Genomic DNA, 17,128 nt, shown 5'->3' on the forward strand with positions numbered 1-17,128 from the left:
CCATATCAGCTTTTATTAAATGTGACTAAAACATTAAAAAGCATCAACTTGTATGTTTGGTTGCTAAAATTCAAGACTCAAACATCAAATAATTTCTGGTACTGTTTACATTGTAAGTAGTTACTTTTTAGGATAAACCCTGATGCAATGTTTGTACCAAGACATTAGGTAGAAGTGCATCCATTTGATTTGGAAGTGAATAATTTCAGAAGCTCAAGTAATGACAGTGGTGTTAGTCTACTGTATGTTCCAATTGAACCATATTCTGGAGGAGGGGAAGTATTTTTGCATAGCCTTCTCACTCTTTGCTTTAGAAATGGGGGAAGGAAAACTGTGTTTTAACTTGCTGATTATTTTGATATAAATCTTAAACTCCTGAAATCTTTATTTGATTTTATTTTGCACCACTCTGTGGTGGTTGTGACAAAGTGATAAGAGATGGCTTGGAGAACTGTCAGAGATGTTTTCCTTACTCAGGCTTTTAGCCATAACTGGCAGGGTTGTATATATCCTGCTTTACAGTACCATGGATCGTAGAATGGCTTAGGTTGGAACAGACCTTAAAGACCACCTTGTCCCAACCCCTTGCCATGGGCAGGGACACCTTCCACCAGGTTGCTCAGAGCTCCATTCAGACTGGCCTCAAACACTTCCAGAGATGGGACATAGTTTAAATAGATGAGGGAGTAAGGATTTCTGTCATAGCATAGATTATCTCAGTGGAACAGGTCTCAGGAGATGAATTCTCCTGGGGAACAAGGCTGGCTCATAAAAGTAGGTAAGAGTTTAAAGACATATGGGTGGAAGGGGACTGGTTTTCCTTTTTGGGGTGTTTGTTTATATTCTAGGCTTTATGGCTCTTCTGTTGCTGATCGCTTCCTTGAGATTGGATTTTAGTGTAAGGTTTCAGGTATTCATTCAACAATTGAAAACTTTCTAAAAAACTTTACAGTGAATCTGTTTTTGGGGAGAAGCAGTTTTCTGCATTCAAGTACAATACTTCTACTGTGTTGAGCAGCTTAAAATCCCATTTATTTGCTGTGCAATTACATTAGATTCTCACAAACACTGATAAAGTGTTTATTGCATTTGCTTTGTTAGATTTTTCTCTTTGGTTAATTACATTCCAAAAATAAAATACTGTATTCTGTAGTACACTTAGATACATTCCTAAGTTGCTGCTGTAATATTTAATTGCCTAATTATTTAAGAGCATATACCTGCAATAGATTATGAAAATTATCTTCATGTAGGAGGAATAGCTCCTAAGGACTTCTTGAGGTTTTTGGTATACATACAAAAATTAGATAAAGGCTTCTTCTATAGATGCTGTTGACATGTGATCTGTGACTTGCAGTTCTGTTACTCATCCAAGTTGGCAAATGGAATTGGGATAAAGATTAGATCTTGAAGTGACTGGGTAGAGAGGCTGCCTCCCAGATCCCTTAATCATCATGTACTTCAGGATACCAGTAGTACTTGCAGTACTGGTTCATCTGTCAGTGCATGTATGCTTTCAATATCTGTATGAAAATCTGAGTCTATTCAACACTCAGAAACAGTAAAAATATCAGCCACTGTGTTGCATGATACCTATGCACAGTTCATAATCAATGTGATTTAAAGCAACACAGGGAAATTCTCAATTTACAAATGGCAAGCATTCTCTGTTCTTTCACCTGCATGTGTAAGTTTTAATGTCAATATATTATGGCATTTAACATGATTTTCCAGTTCTCATTATCTCACAGTTTGACTTCTAAGACTGTCTGCACACTGTTGTTTCATACCAGGTATCTGGTAACATTAGGATAGGAATGGTTTTTATTTTTAGCTGTGTTGCATACACAATCAAACATGGCAAAGGATAAAGTAAGTAGCTTAAAATGGCTGGGTTTTTTATGAAAGAGCTTAATATGTATATTTTACTGATACCTTTCCCTGTCCTCCACCTTTCCCTTTTTAGATGTGTGGTCAGCAGGCTGTGTATTGGCTGAACTGTTACTAGGACAACCGATCTTTCCAGGTGACAGTGGTGTGGATCAGTTGGTGGAAATAATCAAGGTATGGAATCTTAAGTGTTGTTTTGACTGCATTATTCCTTGGGAATCAGTATGAAAAATGCACTGTTATAAACTGGTGAACATACATATCTTCTGACATGATTGTACAGGTTTTTGCATGTAAACTGTGTTTGAAAACACTTCTGCTATTTTGAGAACCTGATGATCTTTACTTTCTCTTCTTGCAGTAATGCATAATGATATATATTGGGGCTTTTTCCCTCTTAAAGGATTGTGCTCCAGTGTGCTTGGAAAAAGTGCTTACATACTGGGCCAATATTTATTAATGTATGATTTTCATTCTTTAGGAGTCTGTCTTTTTTTCCTTTGTTGCACACAATGAATACTTGCCTTTGCAAGTATTGTTAAATTCCTTATGCCAGATTCTTCACATGTGTAGTTGCCTTCTCTTCTTCCTTCCTCCTAGTTCTTTTAAAATTAAAGGTGGGAAAGGGCACTTGTTTTTGTAGATAAAGAATCAGGACATGTAGGACAAAGGTACCTTTCACCTGAAGAGTCTTGTTTTTAAAGGTAAAATAACTAATGTGTCAAAATATGTAACACTTATATATCACTTATGTCCAAGCACATCTTGATGAATTTCATTTGGAAAGCAGTGAATATTCTGAGGTTCTCAAATTGAAGACATGGAAGAATAGTTTATAGACAGGTGTCTGACTTCCCAGCGCCCTTGTCTACCTTTTTCAGCTTCTGCAGTGAAGGAAACAAGATTTCCAGAGAGAACAGCATGATTTTCCTCTGAATATATACTATGCACATAAGAAGATAGCATTATTACAGAGGACAAGATGTGTACACATACTGTTCAGCTTTTTTGATTTCATCAACATGAGGGCACTGTAGTAAGAGAATTTCCTCCTTGATTTTGCCACTTCCTTAATGCATAAATGTTTGTGCGGCATGCATGTGAAAAGCCCCTCAAAACCCAAATTTGTAGATTGAGAACTTCGTACTTATCTGTGTCATGGACTAGAAGAGCTGCCAGTGTCTTTGTCCCTGTCCTAGGAGAGTGTATGACATGAACCAACACTGACTGGTCATTCTCCTGCCTGAATGATGTGGGCTGAGGCTCAGGGGTGTGCTGTGACCTTTCCAGACTGTCACCCCATCTCTTCCAGGTTTTGACCACATAAACCTGGCTTCTGTTACAGTGAGTTTGTCTGTCCTGCTGGACATCCTTCAGTCAGCAGCTTGCCTCTGGAGACTCCATGTCTTGCACGTACTTCTCCTGTGACTTTCTTGATGTCTTCTTATTGCATTTCTGCCCAGTGTATTTCAAACTCCCTTTATCCAAGTTGGGTCAGTTTGCTTAGGAAACACAAAAAAAACTAGAGTTGCTTTCAGATGTAGGGCTGATGATGTTACAAGTGACAATATTTTTAACTTCTGAGAAGTGTCTTGGAGTGGTGTGCTGCTTTTTCCTGCACTGCTTTTGTGACATGTGAAGGGGTCCATGTCAGATGAGCAGACCTCCTCAGGATTTTGTGTGATAATGTGTGGTATTTGCTTTTGGACACTTCCGAGAAGTCCTGGTTTGTTTTTTAACGAATGTCTGAAATCCTGAAAAACTAAAGCTAATCAAAGAATCAGCAAGATTGAAAAAGACCTCTGAGATTAAGTCCAACCAATGACCCAACTCTGCCATTTCAACTATACCATGGTGCTAAATGACACATCCAGTCTTTCCTTAAACCCTTCCAGGGACAGTGACTTCACTACCTCCCTGGACAGTCCTTTTCAATATCTAATCACCCTTTCTGTGAAGAAATGCCTTCTCATGTCCAACCTAAACTTTCCCTGCTGTCCACAAGAAAAGCCCAACCTCCACCTGAATTTTTGTAAATAGAGCTTTATATCATGATGACTGTCCATGGCTTGATCAGAAATCTGAGTGTAGAGAGACCTTATTGGCAAAACTGTAGTGCTCTGCCCTACCACTGCTTTGATTTCACTATGTGAAAGTGAAATAATGATGAGATAGATGGTCTCTTATTATTGACATGCTTGGCAAGCAGAAATTTGTTGTTTGGTTGAAAGTTTGCTAAGAAGCTGTTAACATCAGTTCTGCACTCCGGAAGAAAACATCAATGAGCCAGTAATTTCATAGCACATATATTCTCCAATTGTGGCACTTTTGTTTGCACTTCAGTTGTATTGAAGCAGAGGAGTACTTCAGTAAAATTGCTGAAGTAAAATTTCAGTAAAATTGTACCATCTGTGGTGGTAAATTTCTTGACTAAGTCATAGTAGTGATGATATATAGTACTGGCAAACTGATGATATTTCTCAAGGCCACTGAAGGAGTACCCAGTGTAAAGGGCATTTCAGTAAATTGCAAATTGAAATTATGATACTCACCCTCACAGAAACAAACTTCTGACAAATTTCTTTAAATATAGAAATGGGGATATTTAGTGACCATTCACACCTGTGTCGTGCTGGTATTTTCTCATCTTCTGTTACATATGTAGTCCGCTTCAGACAGAAGTGAAGTGAAACAAAATGTACTGAGGCAGTATGTTTTACTTCTGGGGGAAAAATACTGTAAATCTCAACAGTAATCACAAAAAAGGATGTTCACTAAAACTTGAAGTGTATTGTAGAATGTGTTTAAAATCTGGGGGAAAAATACTGTAAATCTCAACAGTAATCACAAAAAAGGATGTTCACTAAAACTTGAAGTGTATTGTAGAATGTGAGCCTGAATGGATGGGTACTGTGTTCTTCTGTCAGTATTTGTTACCAATGCAGCATATATTCTGAAGGCAAGACTGGAAGAGAAGCTGAGTGCAAACTGGAGAAATAGGTTGCTTTTCAGTGCCCTTGTTCCCCTAATCTTCTGTTGTGAAGTTTTTACAAAACTATTCAGAAAAGCCCTAGCAGATCGTGGAAGTAGAGGGGAAAAGTGTGTTTACCTAAAATTTTCCTCACCTTTTGAAAATGGGGAAAAAGTAGACAGTGAGGTCAATTTTTTTCCATTCTGACAGCTTTTGGGAGGTATCTGTCCCATCTACTGTGTATCTTTTAAAAATGACCAATAATCGAATTAAGACGATTGAAACATTCTGCTCTTTGCACTTCCAGAATGGTGCTTAAACTCAACTCAGATTTGAAAGGATGGTATAAAAGAAGCAAACACGTGAGTGAGTTTAAGTTTCATAGCCTCAGTATGGTTGAGGACATGCAATTCTGCAGCATAAAAATTATCAGAAATGCTAAATCTTGGCACAACGTGTAAAACGTGATGTTGTATAAAGTTTCCTTTAGGCTGGGATTCATTAAAAAAATCTGACAGATGGCATCCACCTCTTCCATTTGCTGCCATAGAAAATTAGTATTTCAAGCTTTCATTGTAACACAGACTTATTTTAATGCTAGCTGGCTGTGGGAGGAGCAGAGCTGTGGGATCTGACAGTTGTAGAATAGCAGTGAGTTTGGTAGAAACTTGCAGATTGGGACCTGGGAGCTGCTGTTTGACTATCTGGGGTCCTGCTTTTCAGATAGCTTCATTGGAACTGTGTGTCTGAAAGTTAGGGAAGATGGTGTATTTTAAACTTCCAAAAATGTGCTATAGTACGAAGATACTTGCTCACACATTTGGAAATACGTCAGACCTTCATCCTTTCAGTTTGATTGATTGCACTGCAGGAAGAGGTCAGCTTAGAAGCTTTACTGCTGGTTCTTATCAATTCAAGATGATTGAATCAGTTACACTTGAGGAGGTTTTTTTTGAGCCAAGATAAACTTTTCAGTTTTCTCTTCAGTTGCTTACTCAGCTATGGTTATTCAGAGTTTATTTCACAACACAGCAAGTAAATGCTACACCTGGCTGTGAAGTTTTTTGCATTAGACTGGATAATGACTTCAAAATGCCATCACATTAAATTAGTTCTCCTTTCTCATGCAGTTCTTGATGACATCCTCTCTTTAGCTGTGTTCATGGTGATATATCAGTTGGCAGAATTTGCCCTTCCTGCAGGCCATATGCTCAACATCCTCAGTCCTTCGCTGCATCGCAAGCATTTTTGGCTTTTGACAGATTTTGAGACACTTTCAATAGGCTTAATGTAGTTTCATTTCAAGCAGTCTTGCAAGATCTTCTCCACATAATTGCACCTGGAGTTTTTCCAGACCAACTGTGTATTTGCAAACTGCTCTGAAAAACTGTGCCCCTCTAGAACCACAGCATCACAAATGTTCAATTGCATCAAAAGACAATCCTCTTTTAAATTTTTTCCACTTGTTCCTATTTCTTTAAATATGGTCTTTCCACATGTTCTCAGTCGGACTGGGAGAGATCTTTGACCAATAAGCCCTGACAAAATGATATTTGATATAGGGGAGTACTGTCTTGGAGCTCTATCTGAAGAAGTGGTTTAACCCAAGTACACTCTTTGTGAATACTTATGCTATTACAGGAGAGAAATCATGTGCTTTTTTCAAATTTTGATCTTGAATGGTGACTTTTACTTTTTTTTTAGCTCTTGCTTGCTATCCCAGATGTTAGGTTGTCCCATCGTGGGGAATATCTCAAGTGGGTAACCAAATATACTCATTAAAATTCACGCCCCTACTGGCTTTCAAGTGACATCTCCTTCAGAAATGTGCTCAGTTTCTGAAACACTCACAGTGGCGGTAGTGTGGATTTCATCGGTGATCCCATAAAGAAATTATGTACAATTAAACACTATGCCTCAGAGCAATCTTGCAGCCTGGTACCTGATGGATTCTTCCAGCAGCCCAGGAAGGTGACAGTTGCCATTTCACTATTTAAAATCCAGTGTGCAAGTGGGACCCTGCTGAATACAGTTTGAAAGAAGGAGCACTTAGACCACAAGAGTGATTTTTCTTTGAGATGCAGTCAGGGCAGACAGACTCCTTCATAGATCTCCAGTCTCTTGTGCACAGCTTACAGTACAGCAGTGATGGATAGGAGGACTGCTCCCTGTAAAAGCTTCAGAGTTTGTTGGCATTCTTGGCCTCACAAGCTCTACAGCATTCCAGAACCATCAAGGTAAAACTGGCTGGCATATGCTTTCCAAACTTCAAACCTCTTCAAGTACAGTTCCTGCAGACAGGGTTACTCTGTATTCCTCTTGCAGGAAGTGAATCTCAGAAGGGTAATTGGGTTTGTTTTTAAGATAATAATCTTCTCAAAGTTTATGTTTGGTACCTTCCCCATACTCCTCTCAAAAAAAAAAAAAGAATCTGTCAAAAGAATGAAGCAGCAGTAATTATCTGAGCAGCCCTGGAACATGGAGAGGACAGCATCAGCCAATCTGCCCGGTGTTTTCTTTACCGGAAATATTTTTTCCATGTGCTGCTATTTAGAGTATGAGATGAATCAACCAACTTGTGAAAACTGCAGGAAAGAAGTGGGGGTTACGGGGTGGGGGTGGTGTTTGCTTTGAGTTTTTTGGTTGCTACTGCACTGTGATTATTCCTTGCACCAAATCTGACACTTCATGGTAATTTAAGAGGAATAATAAAATCTTCTTCTCATAGTTCCCTGGGTAAGGGGGAGCTAGGGGGAAAAAACGTATGAAAAAGCAAGTTCAATAGTATCAGGAATCCTATTCATGTGTAACTTTTTGGGCTCTTGACAGTTTTACTGCGCCTAATGCTAAGTATAGACTGCAATTATAATATATGGCTCATGCTCAAATGTCAAGGTACTATTTTGGGCTCAGTTTTTGAAATAAAATAAATCCAGTCAGAGTAGTTAATGGGCAGAGAGGAGCCTTCTCTTCCAGGAGAGTAAGCCATAGGAGAGTATTTCATTTTATTGGATGTGGTCCTGTGCTGACGACCTGCATGGGCTTTCACATGGATTCTGTCCTCAGCCCTAAGGGAAGGCTCCTGGCATTTTTTTCCCTGATGTCCTCCCCACATCACAACTTGGCTGTTCCTGTGCCTCACTTAATTCATCACTTCCAGTGCTTGCAGGCAGGCAGTATAAAAAGTTGATGGGCAATTATATTCATGTCAGCGGTGACAATCGGTTTCTTCCTATTCTTGATGTATAGCTCCTTTTGTGTTATGAATAGAAAAAATATCTATATTTAGTTGGCTTTCATTGTTTGGCAAGAAAGTGTTTTTGAAAGGAAGTGTATATAAAGTGGGTAAGTTTATTTTACTTTCTACCACAGACCTCTTGAAGTATTGTCTCAAGCTGTGTTAGCTGCTTGAGGTGCTACAGTGTGAGTTTTTAAAATAACTATTGGCACACCTCTCACAACTTTCTGAAGAGGTGCAGTCATGTTTGCAGAAGTATTAATTATGCCATCTGGTAAGCCATAAGCATCAGACTTTAAGGAATACATTTCCTCATAAACTTGCACAGTTTTCCCAGGGAAGACCACTATACTACTGCAACCATGGCTTTCTAGAGGTTTCTGATTTAAATTATCACATTCTCCCCTCTCTAGTTCAGTTACTACCAGCTGGAGCTTCTGAACCCTTGGTTCTAACCAAGGTCCCTCTGCTTCTAACTGATTACATTTTGGCAAATGCTCAGCAGTAACAATGGCTGTCATAAAGGGCCTTTATTCCACTGGGATTTGTTGAAACTCTTGCAGTTTTCCTTTTCCTCTGCTGTTGCAACAGTGTGGGTTTGGTCATAAATGAGTCAGCGCAGTTTTGCATAGTGAAGCAGGTGTGGGCAGCAGCTGTCTTGGTACTGAGGTGTAACTGAAGTGTCTTTTGGAGCTGAATAATCCATCTTTTCCTCCTAAAAAAGTTGATTGTAAGAACATAAACTGAGAATCTTTATTCAAGTTCAGGGCTCATTCCAGGTTCATAAATCCCCCTTCTTGTTTGGTAAGGATGACATTCTTGTGAGCCTTTCTTTATTGTAGCTTTTCTTTAACTGCAGGGGATACATACCATTACCCTACCTTCATGAACACTGTTTGTGGAATAAAAATGTTTTGAGGACCTTCATCCATTACAGACTAATGTCTAGGAAAAAACTTGACAGAATATGCTGTGAAATCTGTTGTGTTCATTTTTTGTCCTAGGAGAATCAGAGCAGTGTCCACTTCTCAACAAGTGTATTCTTTAGTTAATCTTAGTATGTAATGCTTCTTTATTTTTATTTAAGAGATGATGATAATGACAATTGATAATGAAGAGAAAAACTAGTTGACCTGGCATCTTGACATGCAGGAAGATGCTTTGTATTCTCACATTGACCTCTCCTTCATTCATTTGAAAGTTGAGTCTTCATTCTAGTTATAGTTGATTCCATCAGGCAACTGCACTTTTATTATTTTACTACTTACTCTGGTTCTCTTTTTGTTTTTCAAGTGTTAAATAGAAAAAACTTTTCTCAAACTTTAATTTTTTCCTTGATAAAATTACTTTTCATAAGATTCCCCAGGAATTAGAATAGTATGTGCCAATCTGCATTGACCTGAATCATTCAGTATTGGACCATGTATTTCTCTGACTTTTCAAGATTGGTGGGGATTTTACCAGTGTACAGAGTATGTGAAGGGAGGGTTCAAAGAGGGAGCCAGCCTCTTTTTTTGGCATCCTATGACAGGACAAGAAGAATGGGCACAATTAAAACACATGAAATTCAATCTGAACGCAAACCAGCTGTTTCATGGAGTAATTCTGCCAAAAATGAGCACAGTAATTCATGCTTCTTTCTCAAAAGAAGAATTTTGACCAATTTTTGCAGCAGCTTAAGTGATTGCTGTTACCAAGGTTACTTGAAAGTATTCCTAATATACTGAAAATTCAGTATAAATCAGTGAGGTACAGTTTCAAATCATGTAGCAAACAGAATTGGTATGTTGGGGGGTGAGGAGAGATCCACTGCAGGACCTCTTCAAGATAAGTCAAGTACAGTTTTACAGGTTATCACTTTATTTAGCCCACTGTTCTAATTTGTAACTTGAATTTGACACAATCTTCAAAACTTCTGTTCTTCCTTCCAAACTACTTCTCTTTTCAGTTTTTGGTTGGATTTTGGGGTGTGTTGTTTTGTGGTTGGGTTTTTTTTTCCTTTAATCCACTATCAGTACAAATTGGAAACGCAGTCTACTTTTACAGTCTCGAGAGAACAGAGTAAAGATAAATACACTGTGTAGCTACTAGTAGTCACTTTTCCTTTTGTACAGTTATTTTATGTGTCAAAGGCTGCTTGCTATGTAGCTGAAAGGTCAGACAATCCCTTCCTTTAGCTACCATGATCCCTCTTCAGTACCTTCTTTTCTAAGCATTTGTGAAACCTGAAGTGCTATTGCTTAGATGCCTGTGCTTGAGCTTAGGAGTTGCCCTCTACCATCATCTGGAATTACAGCTGTGCTTTTAGTGAAATGCTTGAATACACATTGTCTGTGGGTTCTTCCATGAAATTAGCCTTGCTTATCTAATCTGAGTTATCTGATGCTATAGGTGGTCTTTAAATATACTTGCACTGTGTAGGCTCCTGTTCTGAGCATCCTTGGCAACCAAGCGAGTTTGAGATATTTGGGCTAAATTTAAAATAAATCTACTTGCTGCTTCTTAGAAAAGCTATTGAAGGAAATTTTTGAGGAGAAAAAGGGTAAAGAAGGTAAACATGCCTTTAAAAAGTATTGTTTATACTAGGGAGGCATGAAAACTTAGCTTTTAGAAAACATGAGAGAGCAATAGAAGGTGCCCATCATTTTTCAGAAAGTTAATTTAAGTAATCAAAAAAACTTCCAAGGTTCTAAAAATCACTTTTATCCCAAAATCAGATGAAAATAGTATTTAGGGGTGGGAAATCCCCTCATCGTTTAGAATGGGAAAGGTTTGAGAGTGATGGTCATCAAAACTTTGAGAGCAGCACCATCCTGGCAGGGCTGGCAGCTGGGTGGCTGATGCTCTTGTGGATGCCAGACAGAAAACCAGCAGGGAAAGGGCACATTTTCCTTTCAGTTCTTTTTTCCTTTGAAACTTGAGCAGAATATATGGAATCTATAGACATTCTCCTTTTTTACCCCGTAAGCAAAACCAGTGTTTTCAGACACACCCAAAAAAATCTGCTGACATTTCTGAGAGTAACCCTTGGCTTTTAGAATTAGCTGGGTTTTAAATCCTCATGAGCGATGTGATCTATAAAACATTATTGTTCATTTTATACAATTTGTCAGTCAAATTTGTTATCCAAGGAGCAACTATCTGAACAAGTTGCAGAGTTTATTTCCTCTGCTGCTGCTCTTTATTTAAAAGGTTGCTTTGTGGATAGTATATTTTTGTGTTGTGCAACTCTTATTTTAAATAGCAAAGAGATATCAAGTTTTGTTCATAATACCTGATGATAGTTTCTCTGTTCCACACATTACTCAAACAGCAGTTATCTTGCTCTTTTACCTCCTTACCTGACTTTCTGGAGTGCATTTTTGTAGTTTCCATTCTTCTAACAGAATGAAAATATACACAGATACCAGATATTTCTTTATCAAGCAGCAAGGTAGAGTGCCAGCATTATGTGATCATTTGTTGCCTGATGGTGACAGTGCAGTCTGATGAGACGAGGTGATAACATTACAGTAAGCTGTGTGGAGGGATTTGTCATGGGGCCAAAATAGTGCCTCTACAAGTTTCATATAGATGAGCCTGAGCCCAGCACAGGGGAGCCACTCCTGCCTTCTGCCATCTCCCCTTCTCTCAGCAGAGTAAAGAGGTGCCCAGAACTGGGTGGAAGCAGAAAACAATGGGATTTCTTGCAGACACTTTGCAATTTTCATATATAGCTAGAAGACAATGGCTCTCTCACACTTGGTGCTAATTGAAAAGAAAGCACTAATGCCATATTGTCAGTCTTATTCCCTCAAGACATTTCTGAAATTCTTTCAAAATGTACCCACCCCTTCAAAGAGAAGTGCAATTGTTTGTTATTTCTCGTAAAACTAATTTGCATCCATAAATAACATTGTGCAGATTCTGGGAATGAGAAACACATCTTGGTGAAGGTAAACCACAGGTGGTATGCCTTTCAGATACTTCCAAGTTAGATTTAAACTAAGTCTGTCCTCCATGTGGAAATATTGAGATGAGGAAGCACCGCCCAAACCCACACAGTTTTGTTTGTGGGGAGAGCAGGACATGCTCAGCAGTAACTGGCTGATCTTTTAAGCTTGTCAGAGGACTGCTGTTTGTGACTTGTAAAATGCAGTCTGTGCTACTTGTCTAATCCTGAACCATATGCAGGGAACTGCAATCCCTGAATGTGTTTGGTAGTACTGTTTTATATAAACCTAATGAGAGTTAATTCTCTAAGTTTGAGAGAGATGCTTTAATTTTGTGAAAAACTCTTATAAGATGTGGACAAATTTTTGACACTGAGGTTGGAGCATGAACTGAATTGCCCACAAGAGACCACTGATGTTGGAGTAAGGGCCACAAAGGTGATTAAGGCACTGGAGCATCTGTCATATGAGGAGAGATTGCAAGAGCTGGAGCCTGAAGCAGGGAAGGCTTGGCTGGGGATGAGGGATCTCGTCAGTGTGTGTAAAAGCCTTGTGGTGTGAGGGAATGAAGAGACAACCAGGCTCTTCTTAGTGTTGCCCACTGGCTGGGTAAGTGGCAGCAGCACAGAGTACAACACAGTTTTTACTCTGTACAGTGGTCAAAGACTGGAGAAGGGTCCCAGAGAGAGAACTTCCCTCTCCTGGGTGCAAAAGTTTTGTTGTCTTGCTCTCCACACTCTGTTAACTTACTAGTTACATAGATTGACTTCAGTTGTCTCAATGCCTGATAGGTTATACTTCAGTCCTAATTCCATATGAAGCATATCTAAACAATTTGCCTTTTTTTTTTTCTCCTGTATAGGTTCTGGGAACGCCTACAAGGGAGCAAATTAGAGAAATGAATCCAAACTATACTGAATTCAAATTTCCTCAGATTAAGGCACATCCATGGACTAAGGTGAGTCTATATGATCTGAATAATAAAGACGTGGGCTGAAAGTAAAAATTCAAGTTGTTCAGTTCGTTCAGTGATTTGGTGGCTTTCAGTCTAAACTGGGTGCCTTTAACTAAGCTGGGGACCTGCAAACTTTTTATGTAGCTGAGGAGAAGGAGATATTGAAACAGTACATTGTAATATCTGTTGGTCTGGGGGTTGCCTATAGGTGGGTTGTTTTTTGTTTTGTTTTGTTTTTTTTGATCATGCTGTGTGTGTTAGTAGCAGATTGCAATGTTCTACTGATTGCTACTATCTACTAGCTGATACTATTGTGGTATCAGCTGATATGTGCAAAAGTCACATAGAAATGAGGAAAGTGTTCCAATATGTATGTGGCACTTTTGTAGTGCTGTTAAATAGTGTGATGGGGGCTGAGAGTCACTTTCTTAAATGCTTCTCTCATAGATAATATTCTGTTTGTACTTCTGTAGGTGTACTGTTGAGTGGAGATGGTCTTTCCTGGAGTTACTTCTTAAGATTATCTAGCTTTCATAGGGAGACACCAATGCAGTGCACACAGGCAATAAATACTATGACCTCCATGACCAAAGAGGAAACTGCTAGCAATGAAATAAATACATTGCTGCGCAATTAATTGGTCTTCCACATATCAAGCAATGATGAATATTTGACTTCAGACAGAGTAACAATCATTTAGTCAAACTCTTGGGTGTGGGATAAGTTAATACTGAATCTCAAACAATTGAAGCCTGGGTAGTTAACATTTTCTGGCTGCTTGAGAAACATCTGTTATAGTCACAGTGTATTTCCATCCTGTCTCAGCACACGGGTGTCCTTCTGCTAAGAAAGTAATATCTGTGTGTGGAAGGGTTGCATGCCTAGCTAAGCACATGTCCAGGGCAGATTCTTTTCAAATACTCTATGGCAGTAGAAACATTGAATAAACTAATTAGAGGTAATTGATAGCAGGCCATATATCAGACAGGTACATGGCAGGGCAGTACTATACATCACTGTTCTTGTGATAGATTCTCCAATGAGTTATGTACCTTTTCCCCACTAATCCATGGTTTGTGTTTCCATCTCAGAGTTGCTTTCTGTGTATTAGTTAAGTGATGTATAATAGTATGGGAGGTTAGTAAATCCAGCAAGGCTTTTTAGTACCTTATGTGACTGAGGGAAAAAATTAGAGCAGATGAAGTCCCTGGGAGTGATTTCCTCAGTTGTGAATTGTATCCTGACAAAAGTCACATGAATAAGAACCAAAAACCTTGTTGCACTGAGTATTAGGTTCACATCTAGATTCTTGCATTGAAGGCATTCAGATTAGGGGAGGTTAAATTAATGTACAGTGGAGTAGAAGTGCAGAGCTGTACTGTAGGACACGGAGTTGAGTTGGATAGTTAGTTGAAATGCTTATCTTAGCTTGAACAGTCTTATAAATCATCTGTATGCACTTGATGGTCTCTTAGAACACAGCTTTTAACAAATGGAAGCTTCACGAAAAGACTGAACTTCCTTCTATTTATAAAGAATGGGGTTTTTTTTTTGTTGTAGTAGAGGATCACAGATGAAATTAAGAAGTGAGATAAGCTTGCCAAAAGATCAAATTTGCATTCTCCATTAGGTCATAATTAGTTTTGGAGAGTTGTGCTTGCAGCGTAGCTTCTCATTCTCAAATCATTCTGCGCACAGCCCTTGCTGATGTCAGCTGGGTGTAGAATAGCATTTAAACCAGTTTGTTGCAATTGGGTTACATGAGACTTCATTTGTGAGATCTGTACTTATTATGCAAAGGCTGAATTTAAAAAATGGATTACCCAGCTTGATGCTGGTAATGATGCTTATCTTCTTATCTTCTCGGTGTATTACTTGTCAAGATCCTTTCCTTTCAACGATTTGAGCATGTTGAGCCATGATAGATTTAAGTAGTAGTATTACATAGAATTGGTTCTTCTTACCCAGTTGCATTGATATAATGTCTGACAACATGTCAGTGGGCATAGGCAATCCTCTCAGAGCTTCTCTATCTTAGACTTGAATAGTGACAGAAACCTCGTCAGAGCTTTGGCTTTGCAAAAACAGGAGTGTCTGAAGAAGTGAAAGTGATGATGTTGTTGGTTGTTTTTGTTCTTTTGTTACAACTGTATACGTAGCTAGACTGCTGCAGCTTCCTGTGTTGCCCACAGGACTTGAACTTGCAGCTTCAGAAGCACAAATCTTTGCCATCTAAGCTGAAGGATTATTGAAGATGACAATAGGCAGAAGGTGGCTATTTTTGTTGAGTAGTTATGACCAGAGGACTCGGCAGACAGAAGAATTTTTTCTATGTGTGAAATTACTTCCAGGCAGCTACTTTCAGCATGTTTGAAAGAGAACTACTGAGAATATGGTCAGTCCCTGCTCTAAGCTCTTAGACACAAGACCATTCTCATTGTTTTGTGCTGTATAATAGAACATGGGTATTTGTCAAAGTTGGGTTTGTAAGCCCTGCCTGGAGTTAGTTTAATGCATTCAAGGTGCCCAGTGCATGTTTCTATGCAGTCCCAAACTGGTTGTTTCCAGTGTCTATACAAAAATAAGGTCTTGTTTTCAGGGGACCTCCTTGGTCTGCAAAAGTGTGCACAGATGGTAACTAAGAATTTTCTTTGGAAGTTGTAGTATCTGTAGGTTGCACCTCAAATTCTGTGGTGCTGGCTTGAATAGGATGTATCTGGTTCTGGTCTGCTCTCAGGCATTTCTGGGAGGCACAGATAACTCAGTATTGCTGTGATGATGTGTAATCTGCTTACAATTGCTGTTACCTACTTGTGAAGAAGAATGGTGGCTGGTGCTATAGTGCAATGTAAAATATTCTGGATTTTTTAAAGAGACAGAGAAACTGTTTAACTCTGAAGACAGAGGAATCTATGAAGGAATATTATTTTTCAGATTCAGTACATTTTGGGCTAAAATTGGAATTTTGAGCACAAGTTTTACAGATGTTTGAATCCTAACTTCATAGATGAATCTTAGGCTTTTTAGTAGAAATGGATTGGTATTATCCTAACACAATATTGATACCTTCCTTCTTCAATGTGAGATTCTTCTTATGAGAGAAGTCTAACTGGCACTCTAAAAAGTAATTTTCTATGCTGCAGCAATAGTATGAGTTTGCAGTGCAAACTGTTCTCAGACTGATCTTTCAATTTGTTGATAATTTGAGATTGAAGTAAATTTGTATCTTAGGATTTGGACTCTCCCCTTATAAAATTTACAGAGGCCTGTCTCTTGTCTCCACAATAGTTTTGTCTTGGCCAAGCATGTGTGTGTTTTTATATCAGTTTACATACATGAGGCACCAAATGATGGAAGTTCAACATGTCCTTGGCTAGCCAAAGAAAAGAGAATCTGAACTTTCCAGGAATCTCTCAAACCATTCTTCAGAAACAGAGCTTCCCTCTTCTTTTCCTCTGTCACCTCTCCCTACAACCCCAGCCTCAACAGGAGGAATCTAATATATTTTGGATTATATTTAGCAGGGGGGTCCTTTTCAGAATACCAGTGTGTTTAGTAACTTAAATGTTCTTTTCATCGAAACTTCCCTCTGTTTTCACTTTGTATAGACTATTTTGTATTCATGGAGGTGCATCCTACAGCCTTTCTGCTTTGGTCTGTAAAGTAAGTGGCATCCTGTTAAAAGAGAAGCAGTGTTTTGCAGGGGTGTGAATATGGCTGACTTACAGCAGTCAGTAGGTAGGCTTTTAAGCACACAGTCATGTCTTCAGGTGTACCTAGGGTTGGAAAACCAGTCCATTTTTCCAATGATGTCAGCTCATAAAATAAAAGTTACTACCCTTTCTGGAGATTTGCTGCTATTGTTTTTACTGGGTCATATTTTTGCTTCTGTGTCTTTGAGCCACCTCTATCCCTTGAGCCTTCTTTCTTTTCAGAAGTGCAGTCTGATCTGTGCTACTAATCTTTATACTTGTTTCTGTTCTTCTAAGCTTCATCTATACCATATAACTCTGTGACTGGAAAGCCAAGGAGGAAATCCAGGAACAAGTGCAAGACTGTAAATCACAGGGCTGTTGAAGTTCAGCTCTGGTGATTAGTTTTCTGTGGATCTTTTGGCCCTTTTGGAAGGGGGCAGTGACAGT

The 17,128-nt window shown here is 38.9% G+C and overlaps 1 protein-coding gene across 2 annotated transcripts in view; it reads left to right on the plus strand.

Moving 5' to 3' along the window:
- GSK3B (glycogen synthase kinase 3 beta) overlaps window positions 1-17,128 on the plus strand; it is a 148,947-nt gene that overhangs the window by 104,703 nt on the left and 27,116 nt on the right. For both annotated transcript variants that reach the window (XM_054269739.1, XM_054269740.1), the window contains exons 7-8: window positions 1,967-2,064; window positions 12,894-12,989. In XM_054269739.1, coding sequence (XP_054125714.1) covers window positions 1,967-2,064; window positions 12,894-12,989 — 194 coding nt within the window. The remainder of the gene's footprint in view (window positions 1-1,966; window positions 2,065-12,893; window positions 12,990-17,128) is intronic.

This window comes from Melozone crissalis, unplaced genomic scaffold (genome assembly GCF_028551555.1).
Source record: "Melozone crissalis strain CALT ecotype California unplaced genomic scaffold, PUWL_Pcris_2 ptg000008l_1, whole genome shotgun sequence".
NCBI lineage: Eukaryota > Metazoa > Chordata > Aves > Passeriformes > Passerellidae > Melozone > Melozone crissalis.